Source organism: Tiliqua scincoides, chromosome 3, assembly GCF_035046505.1.
Source record: "Tiliqua scincoides isolate rTilSci1 chromosome 3, rTilSci1.hap2, whole genome shotgun sequence".
NCBI classification, from domain to species: Eukaryota; Metazoa; Chordata; class Lepidosauria; order Squamata; family Scincidae; genus Tiliqua; species Tiliqua scincoides.
This window is the reverse complement of record NC_089823.1, coordinates 70,230,212-70,243,200: the sequence shown is the minus strand read 5'-3', so window position 1 is coordinate 70,243,200 and position 12,989 is coordinate 70,230,212. Positions and strand designations below refer to the sequence as shown.

Below are 12,989 nucleotides of genomic sequence, written 5' to 3'. Positions count from 1 at the left end.
AAAAAAAACCAGTAGATAATTTGAATGCATTAACAATATACTACACTGAAAAATAATATCAAACAAACAATGTTTGCTGGCCAAACTTCAATATATGAGATCCTTTAAACCTAACAAAGTCAAACCATTGCAATATCACAACATGCTCTGAATGCTCTGAAAAGCCTTCTATTGAAGCAACTGTAGATTGTAACAGGCACTGAAAATGAATTATTAGAGTATCAACTTTAATGCACTAAAAGTTAATGGTATTGACAAAAAGCCCATATGGTGTCCCCCAACATCAAGAAGTTGACAACACATGTTGCCTGACTATTAATACTTTTAAATACTTAGAATACCAACTGGCATTAACAAATTCTTGGCTATGTGATAACTATAGAAATGGGTCATTTAAAATATACTGGGAGTTGGTACTTTCTGTGCTGTATTTTTATACAGTTAATTCCTCAATTAAATAGGTTGAATAAAACTGTTTAACCTAAAAACGATATCAAAACTTTAAAAAAATCTCTCAAATATTCTGTTCATATTAAATGCATATGAAGTTGGCACAGTAAAAAAAAACCATGTCGAGACAAAAAAGATATTATTTCATGTATAGCAATAATTAGCAAGACAAATTATTCATTCTATCAGGGAAGTAAATCATCACACTATGGTTAATATAATTAAAGTGTCGTGTCAGATTTGTCCTGACAGATTCTCATGCTAAAAAGTGGGTCCTGACATTCTAAAAAGTGGGTCCCGGTGCTAAAAGTTTGAGAAACACTGCTTTACTGCAATACATATATCTATATATTCATAGCATATCATATATTCACAACGTATATAAATGCCTAAAGTGTTGGTGATTTCAATTTGCATCCAATATTCTCTGTATTTGAAGGTTCTCTTGAAGCAAAAGGTGGCAGCTGGTGGATTACTGAAAATGCTCAAAGTCGATGTAGAAAGAGGCAGAAGTGGTAGTGTTTGGAATTCACATGTCCAATGTTGAAGACTAATGCATTCGGGATTAAACATTTTCACAAAGTAAATCTGGGTAATTTATTTTTAATGTGGCTTTACAGATAATATGCCATGAACAGTGGTGGCATTTAAGCATCTGCTAATGAATTAGAAAAGCTGAGAGCAGGCAGGGTGAATGAAACTGCCTGGACAGTTTGTATGCAGGGTACAGGAGTAAAAATTCATTATCATTAAGTTTAATCAATTTCTCTTCTAATGATCTGGCCATAACATGTTTGAACCTGTTAAGAGCGCTTCCAAAAATCTATCTTCAGGAAGCTAATAATATAATGACTCAAACTCATAGTGCTATGAATGCAAATATTGGTTTGTGAAATTATTGGCTACAGAACCCATCCAACTTTTGCTTTTTTATAATGAAATATTTAATGTATTTTGCATTAAAAATATTAAATCAGTAAATGTATGTTCCAGCATATTCGCTCAGCTTGATACAATATGACACTAAAATATTAATGTAAAACAAGTCATTTTCTTGATTGTGAAAAATCTGAATTTTGACCAACATTATACTACATGACAAAAGAGAGATTTGCTGACACAATTCCCCTAAAGCAAACAAATTCCCTTATGAGAATTATTTAGCATCAGAATGTGAAAGCTTGATTAGCATGCTACACAGATATGCTATAGTTTTTTCTGATTAACAGCCCAATTCTATCGGCTCTAGATGGAAGGGGAATATGCATCCTGCAGCTGGAGATTGCTGGAAGCCAGTTATAAAGCACCTACCAACAGCGGGCTAAGTAGTTCACTGCTAGGATACTGGTAGGAAGACCAGAGCCTTCCTGCCCACATTGCCGGTTCTCCCACCACATGCTAGAGCAGGTAACACAGCAGGAGAGGCGAAAGGAGGCAGAGGAGGGCATAACGGAGTCGGGGGTGCGTGGAAGTTGTGGGAGGGGGTGGATCTGCCAGTGACGGCGTATGCCAAATGCTATCCCCCATTTTTGCTGCCTTGCTGCCTTTTCTCTCCTCAACCTGTGTTAATGAAATTGCTAGCATAGGTCTAAGGAGACTCATTGCAGGTCAGGAGACTTACACAAAAGGGCTAAAGAGCTCTTGGTTTCATCTGAAATTTTGCTTAATATTTTTTCCCACTTAAATCTTCTGTATTGATCCCTTGTGCTTAATTCATTGCATTTGTATTTGGTTTTTTTAAATTACTTTAATTGTTGGTTTTAAAATTAAATAAATAAACAGATAAAATAAATGTGTCCTATAACTGAGCTAAGTTTTCGTCTGGTTCGAAAGGGGGAGAGATAGTTCAATCATAGGCATGTCTACTCAAAAGTCCCACTGACTTCAGTGAGGTTTATTGTCAGGAAAGAGCCTGTAAGATTGCCATTTAAGGGTGCTTCTCAGCAGCAGCTGCTGCCCTTCCACTCCAGGGACTAGTAGAGTACGAATGGGATCACTCACACTGCCTTAGTTACTAACCTCCTACAGTTCCTTTCAAATACCATTTTTTCCTCACAACATTAAATCAGGGTTGAGGCTCATTCTGCCACATGGAATGTACAGGCTGTCCCTCATTATCTGTGGGATTCCATTCCAGGGTCCCCTGTGGATAAGAATACTCACAGATAATGAAATCTGCTGGTATAGCCCTGTAATCCTCCAGATGTGACCAGAGCTGTGCTGGGGAGGCCATGAGTGAAAAAATGGAAACTGACCTTCCAAAAAACCTCCTAGAGGCCTTGGAAGGTGTTCTAAAAGCCAGAGAGGCCAAACACAGCCTCCCTGGCCCTCATAACACCCTCCAGAGGCAACCTGAGCTCAGCTCCAGTTGCCTCTGGAAGGTCCATGTGGGTCCAACCCACGGTTTTGGGGACCCATGAAATCCGAGGGTCCTGAATTTGCAGATGCAATAGGACACTGCATAAATAATCTGGCCGAGATTACTGTTAGCTCAGCATTTAAGAAGTCCCTGATCCAATGAGCAGATGATGATGGAAAATGCAGAGTTATCACCAAAATGGCATTCTGTTTTCGTTCTTTAAGCTAGGATAGGAAGTGTTTTAATTGCCACTGTTTTATTCTTGCTTTTTGTGTCTTTTCATCATTTTCTTGTTCCTTTAAACCATATTGTTCTAAAATAAAACTATTATCTCCTACTATTGAGAATAGGGAAACTCTCAGCATGATGATGTTCACACTGCACAATGAGCTCCATTAGTCATCATGGGAAGAACTAGAGACAGGAATACCATTTTGGACAGCAGCCCCGTGTCTTCTATATTATAGAAGTGGTTCTCATACATTTAGCACCGGGACCCACTTTTTAGAATGAGAATCTGTCAGGACCCACCGGAAATGATGTCATGACCAGAAGTGGCATCATCAAGTAGGAAAATTTTAAAGTCTAAATATTAAAAATAAAATATTGAAATGAATGGGTGCCCACCTGAAATTGGCTCATGATCCACCTAGTGCTTCCCAACCTACAGTTTGAGAAACACTGTTCTATAACAACATCCAGTTCTGTTTTGAAATGTCATTGTTCCAACTCTTTCTTTTTCTCAGTCTTAAGCCTCCAGAAATGGGAGGTGTCAGGTGACTCAAGTCTAAGTTGCAAAAATCAGTAACTTTTTGACTTGAGTACACCCGAGTCACGCACATGGAAGACTCAGCAAAACACTCGAGTCAAGGGCCCCTGACTCGGCACTCAGTCCTCACACATGCAGACTCAAGTCTGTCTGTGTCTGGATATGCTTGCTTACTGTTTTCATGGCGTGAAAAACATTGTGGGGCCATCACTCAGACTAGGTAAGCAGCATGGAAGTTCCAGCCATGAAGCAGGGAAGGGTTAATGTTTGCTTTTGCATTCGAGCAGGAGGGGGGGGTGAAGGATGGGAGGTCTGATTTGTTTCTTTGCATGAGAGGGCAGGAGAAAGAGCCCATGGGGGTTCTTGACTTGGAATTGCCTGGAGAAGCGAAGGGGAAAAGGAGAAGCAGGGGTAAGGTTCGTAGAAATCACACTTCCCAATCATCCCATTAAATCACCAGCTGCAGTGGGACTACTTCAGAGTAGATCTGTAAAGGATTGGGTTGTCTTGGTAAGCTGCTGTGCGTGACCCTCCTCCCTCTTGCTGCTTCTATCCCCACTGTCACGCAGTCCGTCCCACCCACTCCTGCCTTGTTTACAGATGGGTTGGGGCAGAAGGGGAGTGGTTAAAGAGAATTCCGACACACACACACACACCCGGGCAGCAGCTCCATTTTTTTTCCTGCACATGACACATGAATCAAAGACTTGTGACTTCAGTCTTTTCAAGTCACCAAAATGTTCCTACTTTTTGGAACTACTTTTAAAAACAACTCCAACCAGTTCTTTTAGGTTTGTCCTTGGAGAAAACACCTCTGAATACACAGGTAGCTGTGTTAATTACAATCATAATAAATGAGACCAGAGGTTCCCAGGTTTGTTGCAGAATGTGAGCTGGCCGAGCCACTTGGCAGCATGCAGTTTTAGACAGTTTTAGACAGGCTTATTGTTACGAGCTGCTATGCACAGCAGTTTGATGTTTCTGTGCCTCACGACCAAACCCCAATCACCCCCGGCGACAAGGAAGACTCAGAGGCAGAAGTCATCCACCACACTCCTCCTTTACTGTATGTACAGATATTTACAAGTCCAAGTAGTACAAACGGTACACGATCCACTCTTCCAACCAACATAGCCTCCGGCTCACAATGCTCTGCTTCTCCCACACACTTGCTTGCCTCTGCTGGACATTTATATTTCTTGCAGCTAATCACAGCATTTGGAATTACTGCACAGTCATGCTGACTGTGCAGCTGCTGCCACACACACACACACACACACACACACACACACACACACACGAGATCACCTGATGCAATATCACCAGATATTGCATCAGCATGAAGCTCCCAGGATGCTGTGCACTCCTGGTTTGGCCGAGGCTTCAGGCCTGATACTGTGCAGCCAGTAAATTACCAGTCAGGCCGGGGTTCAACCCGTGACACTTATTGAGAAGCAAGTGCCATTGAACCCACTGGGACTTACTTCTAAGCAAATATGCAAAAAATTGAACTAACATTGAACTAAAAGAACTAAGTCCTCCTCCTGCAGTGCTTCTTGCTAGCAACATCAGGACAGAATGAGTCTGTGCAGGGAAATATGAAACCAAAGACTCTTTCCACAGCCTGGCTCAAGGCAGTCACAAAAAAGGAAGTAAAGGAGTAAGGGGTGTTTTTGTGTGTACTGCATAGCTGTTCTCCCCAGCTACCTCCCTCCTTAGCCTGGAGCCCATGAATTTCACTCACATAGCAGGGACACCACAATCTCAGGCTAGGATGGGACAAGCTCAGCCAAATACTGCATTCCTGCACCCCTACTTTCTCATTCACTCAGAGGAATGATGTCCAGTCAGTTTCAAAGTCAAGCCCTACGCACACTGCCACTATACTCACTGGACTCATATGGAAAAAGAGGAAAATCTCAGGGAACAGAGCATCAGCAGTGTCTGAAATGCCTCAGCAGCTACTGTGATAGCAACACAGTCTCAGCAAACATAATGCCAGTTCAAGCTCTGCTACCACCCAGTTACACTCTCTCCAACTGTATTGATTACACAGTTTTCCTGCCTTTAATACATAAACCTACTGACAGATATCCACATTGCACCGAACAGCACAGTGTCATCTGCGGTGTTACTGAATAATAAACCGAACATTTCTAAAACTTCAGCAACATTTACGTTTCTATTAGACACTATTTCACATTAAGATAATTTTTTTTTAAGAAACTTACAGGAGTTCTGTAGTCTATTTCCATTGAAAAATGAGCTGAATTAGAATTTGTTGTTTCCAGTTCCAAAATCTCATATGTAGGATTCTTCAACGGTATATACTGACGGGTCCATCTGGAAACAAACAAAATCATTGAAACATACTGGATAAATTCTACTGCTACTTAAGGCCCTATCCTATCCAACTTTCTAGCACTGGTGCAGCCACAGTGCAGCCCCGAGATAAGGAAACAAATGTTCCCATACCTTGAGGAGACCTCTGTGACTGCCTCTCTCACATAGCAAGCAGTGCGTACCCCATTGGCACAGCAGCAGCAGCACTGGAACATTGGATAGGATTGGGCCCTTACTGGGCTAATATGGCTTTGTCTACGTAAAAAACAATATAAAAATAGACACAGAATCTGCAACAAAATGCCACAGTGTTTCCTAAACCCTAAGGAGTACCCTTATTCATGGCTCTGGTCAGCCTGGAACAAGAGCAATACAGTTGTGCTTGTCTGTTGGGGTGGGGGTTGTCATTCTTTTATTGAGACCTTCCCCCATTGTATTATATAATGCCAGAAGATCTGTTTGAAGCTAAGCATTTTATTGTTACTGAGGGGCTGGACAATAGGAAACAAAAAGGCATCCCTTTCCCTTTCCTTCCTGAAGAAACATCCCTGTGTCTTACACACAAGGAAGTTTTTCAACTTCAACATAGCACACACACATACCAAACCCTAAACTTCCACTCTAGCACACTAACTATAAGCTGTTTGAGCAGGCCAATTCCCCTGCTCGTCTCCACTTTCCTTTTTCTTTCTTTAACCATCTGACACTCTGGCTCAAGAGCATTCAGAAGCTTTCTTCAGATACTGAAAGCCTGCACAGATCCTGGAAGCTCAAGGAGTCATTTGGGCTTTTTTGTGTTTTTTTAAACATTCAATTTACATTTACAAATTTAAAACAACTGAAAACCAAGGGCTGCAATTCTATCCACAGTTCCCTGGGAGTAAGTCTAATTAAACTCACAATCCTAACCATCACTAGTGGGGGTACAGCAACTGCAAAATACTTCAACCTGTGATTATACAAAATCGCTATATATGATCTATCACTGAGCTGAATCCTCCCTCAAGCTATTGCTGTATCAATATTTATAACAACAGTAACAGGCACTGATTAGAATTCATACAACTATAAAATGTTAAAGAATGTAAGATTACAGAACCAGTGGCTACAGCTTCATTATTTCTGAACAGAAACCTGACAGATTTATGATCAATTTAGGTCTCTTTTCAAGACTAAACTTTGTATAGATCATTTTAGCGATGCATCAGTTACAACATTGTTAAACAAGAAATATACGATAGCAGGGAAAAGGTTATACACATATATTTTCTTATATAGATCTATAGTCCATAAAAGTTACAGACTCTGCCCTCAGTAAAACTGGACAAAAATTAATAACCAAACCATAAATAATAATATCTGTATTTCCCTTCAGTGCAAGCAGCTGCCAGGAAAACTGAAAATTCACTAACTCCTCCAATGGCATGTGATTTACTGAGCACTCAACAAGATGACTGTTTTATGTCTTCCATTTAAAAAGCAGTTTTTCCCACCCATTTTCACTCCCTCCATTTTGTCTACATGTGTCAACAACCAAATCCACCTTGGAAAGCCTCTCCATTTATAACTAAAGTGTAATTATTAATCTTTAGGCTTAAATATAAATTACGTACTTTACACCATAATTTTTTTAAAGCCCAATTAGCTACAGAAGGCACCACCCAATATCTGTGCTAATTTATTAATGCTGTTACTACTCTTCAAAGCATGTTGACAAAAAGATGCAGTTTTAAGAAAAACACTGTTTTCCAAAGAAAATGTCACCCAATTTTACAATGACTGGGTTATAATTTCCCAATGGTTTGAATTAATAAATATATCATTATAAATCTTGCGGTGGTTATAGATAGTATCAAACAAAAGGGACTCAAAAAGAGAGGCAATAGCACAGAAAAGGGCACATCAAGGAAGAACTACCATTAAAGAAAATTGACTATGATGCTGTGCCTGACTATATTCTGGTGGCCTGCACTGGGATCCTATCTAAATAAACAGCACCCTTGAATTTCCCCAGGAAAGGAAAATGAAAGGAAACAATGCATTTACTGCAAATTCCTTTCCTCCACCAGTTAATCCTAAAAAATAGTACATTTTCCTTTTTTTTAAAAAAAAAAACACAACCAAAAACATTTCTGCTACTTCTTCCTCCCCTGCTACAAAGGAAGTATTCACAAGATATCTGCAGCACTGGCAATCTTCATCCCATAAGGAGGACATCATAGAGCAGGAGTTGTAGACAATATGGTTGGAGCACTAATAATTCTTATGCAGGTTTGATGGAAATACTCAATACGCAAATACTGAAAATACTTATTCCCTCAAAATATATATATATCCATTGTTCGCTTTTATATAAGGGTCTTTTCACAAACACTGCTGTCAAATAACCTTCTTTTATGTCACTGAAGGGTGCTCAAGGAGAGGAAAAGCCAAGAAGGCAACCCTCTGAAAATGAACAGAGATTAAGCAAAAGCTGAATGAAGATTTCAAAAAATATTTTTCAAGTGGAAAACTGAAACATCAAACAACGCCAAACAATTTATCAGAGTCTAAATGACTGAAGAGTCAGTTCTGGCCCAGTGAGCTACTTTAAACTGGAGCACATGTTAGCCCAAGTTTACATGTCTAAACAGCCAACCAACTCTGTGCTCAGACTTGTCTAGAAACACTATTCAGCTCATCAGCCTGGCTACCTGCAGGTCTCATTGTTGACAGTCATTTTCCTTGCAGTCACCTCCAATGTCTTCTCCCTTAAAAAGCAAAGTCAGTCACCTGAACACCAAAAATACATACTTTCCAAGCTCACATTCAACTTCAGGAAATGTTGTTGGCTCAGGTTTCTCCACATGCAGCTTCAGGGCATACCAAAATTCTCCAATCTTCTCGGACAGGAATATAACACTAAAATAAGAGATATTAACAATATCTGGTGACTTTGCTATACATGCTTACAAAGGAGATCAATACATATGTCATTTCTGACACACCTGAAATTGGCTCACGACCCAACTAATAGGTCCCAACCGCATTTTGAGAAACACTGTGTTAACTTATTAATAGGAATAGCTTAGAGTAGAAGAATCCGATTTTCTATTGGAAGTTTAGTTAATTAATGGATAATTAATTGACTTAAAGTTCAACAGAGTTCAGTGATCTGCCTTGACAAGTTCAGCTAATACTATGAACAGATATTGTATAGCAACACCGAGATAAAAAGCAGCACGGATAGCAACACCAACAATCTTATTGCAGCAACTTATTATAGTGCTAATTTGCTTAAGTTTCCATTCTGAGATATCGTCAATGTAAATGCTCTCTATATTCATTCATTTCTAACTTATTTTTAATTCGTAGAACTCTTGAAAAAAATGACTCTCATCATGTAAAAGATATTCCCACTTGCTGAAGATTGTTTTTAGTTTGGGTAGAGAAGAGAGATCAGATAAATTACAGTGAATAACAAAATGGAAAATAAATTTAACTATCAGTCTGAAGTTCCTGTATGAAACAATCGTGTTAACATTATCCCTGTTCTGACAGAAATGAGAGAAAATCCACTTATTGAAAATGACTAAAACCATTCTTCATTCAAAAGTCCATTGCACTCAATAAAGTGCAGTGGTGTAGCTAGCAGGGGGGCGGTCCACCCTAGATACCACCCTCGGGGGGGGGTGTGACACCACAAATGCCCCAACATCTCTAACATCATGAAGAGTCGGTGTAAACCCATCATGCCATAAATCATTGGATGCAGAATTTGCGCAATGCAATGCAAAAAACTGGATTGAAATATCTCCTTTCCATCAAAAGTTATGGCCAAAAAACCAGAAACCAAAAAATCCATTTAACCCTATGGAAAATGAAACTAAGTCATATTGCGCGTTGACTCGCGAGTAGGCGACCGTGCCATAGTTTGTCAGAGGGCAGGCTGAGAGGAATCCAATGACACCAGAATGGTTCCTATCCAATGAAAGTAGCTCCCAAAAAACACCCAAGAAGGAAGTCCCTCCCTCCAAGCAGACAAATGTATTGAGCCCTATGGAAAGCAAAAGTAAGCCACACAGTCGTGTTTACTCGAGAGTAAGCAAATGTGCCTTGGCTCCTGATCAAGTCAAGCGAAGAAGAATGCAAGGCTAGCTGCATGGTCCCCATCTGATGAAAGTGGAGCTCAACAAATGCTCCAGAAAGGACCCCCCCCAAAGAATAAATCAGAGGCTTGAGCTGGTAAGGTGCACACTGGGGAGGGCTGAAAATCTCACTGCTTTATTTGTGGGGGGGGGTGTTATTGCAGGCAGCAACCCCCCCCCCAAGAATAAACCAGAGGCTTGAGCCGGTAAGGTGGGCACTGGGGTCGGCTGAAAATCTCAAAGCTTTATTTGTGTGTGTGGGGGGGCGTGTTATTGCAGGCAGCGCCCCCCCAAAGAATAAACCAGAGGCTTGAGCTGGTAAGGTGGGCACTGGGGAGGGCTGAAAATCTCAGTGCTTTATTTGTGTGTGTGTGGGGGGGGGGTGTTATTGCAGGCAGGCTACAGATAAAATTCACTTGGTAAAACAGGGTTGGCTTCCCCTTATTTGTTTTTCTTTAATTTAATGATTTATAATTATTTTATTTTGCTTGATGATGTCACTTCCAGCCATGACATCACTTCCAGTGGTTCCTGGACAGATTGTCATTCTAAAAAGTGGGTCCCAGTGTTAAAAGTTTGAGAACCACTGCCTTAACTCAAAGCAGGCCAATGAGACATGGGGGGGGGAGGGGGTGATACCCTAGTGACCAAAATTCTGGAAATTGTGACTTTTAGGAATAATACCATCATCTTATATACCATTTGATGCAGAATTTCATCCATTGCTTGTGGGGAAATATTCACTGCATTTATTTTTCTGGCCATTATTATTATTCATTCCATGTCATGACTATTACTATCTCTGTCTCACCTACCTCACAGGGTTGTTGTGAAGACAAAATAAGGGGAGGAACCATGTACACCATTCTGAGCTGCTTAGAAGAAGGGTGGTATAAAAAGTGAATTAATTAATTAAACAATATAATTATTAATTATTAATTAATTATATGGGGTGACAAAAATTTATGGGCCCTGGATGTCAAATGACCTAGCTACACCTCTGATAAAGTGCCACCTTTGTGAAAATTATGTTCCATGGTAAAAATGAAAATAAAACTAATTTTAAAATGTTATTCACAGTGCAATTCCAGGTCTACTTACTCAGAAGTATGTCCTATTAATGGGGCCTACTTCTGAGAAAGTGTCTTTAGATTGTCATCTCAGTGACAAAAGGTCCAATCCTTCCCAACATTCCAGCAACTTATGCAGCCATGAAAGCAGAGTATGCAGTGGGGGCAGTTAGGGAGGCCTCCCCAAGGTAAGGGAAAATTTGTTCCCTTACCTGGGGGCTGCATTGTGGCTACATCAGCCATGAGAAGTTGAATAGGATTGGGTCCAGAGACTATTAGGCCTAGCAAAGTTATTTTTACTAGTTGGTATAACAGTAGCTCTTACCTTCCTTCTGAGTCACCAGTAACAGCTGGGGAATATTTTACTTCATAGTGTAATAGTCCTCCTGGTTCAAGAACAAGGTTTCTTTTCCCAGTAAGTAAAGTAGCATCTATTAGCAGAACATCTAACAGCAGAACATCATTTGTGGGATTAGTTATAGGAATTCCAATGACAACAGAATCCTAGAAATAAAGAAATAGTGGTATTTGTCTTTGTTTTTTTTCTAAAAGATGTCAAGAAAATTATGTTGAAATTGTAGCCAAGTGATTTATATCCACATTGCCAAATCTGCTTACTGAACATGTATCATAAAGATGAAGTGAAGTCACAAGATGGATAAATTAAAAGGAGGGGGAACCTTTGTAAAATAGTACAAGCACTCAACAAGAGATGTTCAGAACTGCGGGACAATCAGCCCAATGCTAAGTTTCCCTGGAGCAGCAGCATCAAAGTGGCTAAAAGCGCTCAGTGCCTGCAAGGGACAGAGTCAAGTCTAGAGGGTCTCAGTGTCCCTGGACTGAGGCACTGGCACATACAGGGTGGTGGCAGTACTACTGAACAGGGGGGGCCTTGAGGGCTTTAGGGTTCAAGAACCAAGAACTCTGAGCACCCCAAAAACCCCTAAGTTTGTGACAGCTACCACTGTATCCAGCAGGCACCGGGAAGCTGCTGGGAGTCCCAAGTCCTGCTATGGGGCCTCTCAAGTCTGCACAGGCTATTTTGCCAGCACACACTTGAGAGACTCCGTGTCATACTTTTCAGCCCAACACCGAGTTCAGGATATGGTGGAACGGAGCTCTGCTAGTCCCACCACCTCCTGGTCCAGTTCCCCCCACCCCACCCTCATTCTGCTCTCCAGAGGCTACACTGTCACCTGGCAGTCTCACTTACCCCCGGCAGCAGCGCATCCTCCTCCTGTCGGCGCTGGGCCCAGCACCAGTGTTCCCTACTCACCAGGTGCTTTAAACAAGCTTTACAGCATGTTTACGACACCCAGCACCGCAGCTACAGTTTAGCACCAACATTGGGAGCATTTAGGATTGGGCCCTCAATCTGTCAAAAGTATTTGTGGGAGCTAGAGTTGACCATGGAGCATTGTGGAGAGTACAAGGCAGGCATGTAATGTATGCAATGGCCAGTCCTCATGGGTTCCTTTGCTAGATAACTGCACAAACATGAGTCAAATCTAGAAGTTTATCTCACACAGTATAACAAACGACTCTCATTTTTCCTCTCAACCCCATTGTTGCTTTCCATAAAAATGAAAAATAAAAATCATTACACTGTATTCATATCTTGTTTTTAAAAGATCAACTTCAAAGAAAAGGTACAATCCTTTCAAAGAAATGCTGTCATAAACAATGAGAATTATAAGAACAATGACAGAACTACAGCTCTATCAATGGCAAATGAGGACCACTGTATTTATGCATAGTGAAATGAAATGAGCGGGTGCTATAAATAAACGAGAAAGATAACAATAATAAAGTTTATGAAGGAAATTCACTGCATCACAAAGAGTGTGTTATATCTTTCCTACTACCGTTCA

At 40.6% G+C, this 12,989-nt stretch overlaps 1 protein-coding gene across 1 annotated transcript in view; it reads right to left on the bottom strand.

Moving 5' to 3' along the window:
* The window catches only part of CFAP47 (cilia and flagella associated protein 47), a 318,053-nt gene that overhangs the window by 92,154 nt on the left and 212,910 nt on the right, over window positions 1-12,989 (bottom strand). Inside the window, exons 52-54 of the mRNA XM_066621307.1 lie at window positions 11,444-11,622; window positions 8,715-8,822; window positions 5,810-5,921 (exon numbers count right to left, since the gene is read on the bottom strand). Coding sequence (XP_066477404.1) covers window positions 5,810-5,921; window positions 8,715-8,822; window positions 11,444-11,622 — 399 coding nt within the window. The remainder of the gene's footprint in view (window positions 1-5,809; window positions 5,922-8,714; window positions 8,823-11,443; window positions 11,623-12,989) is intronic.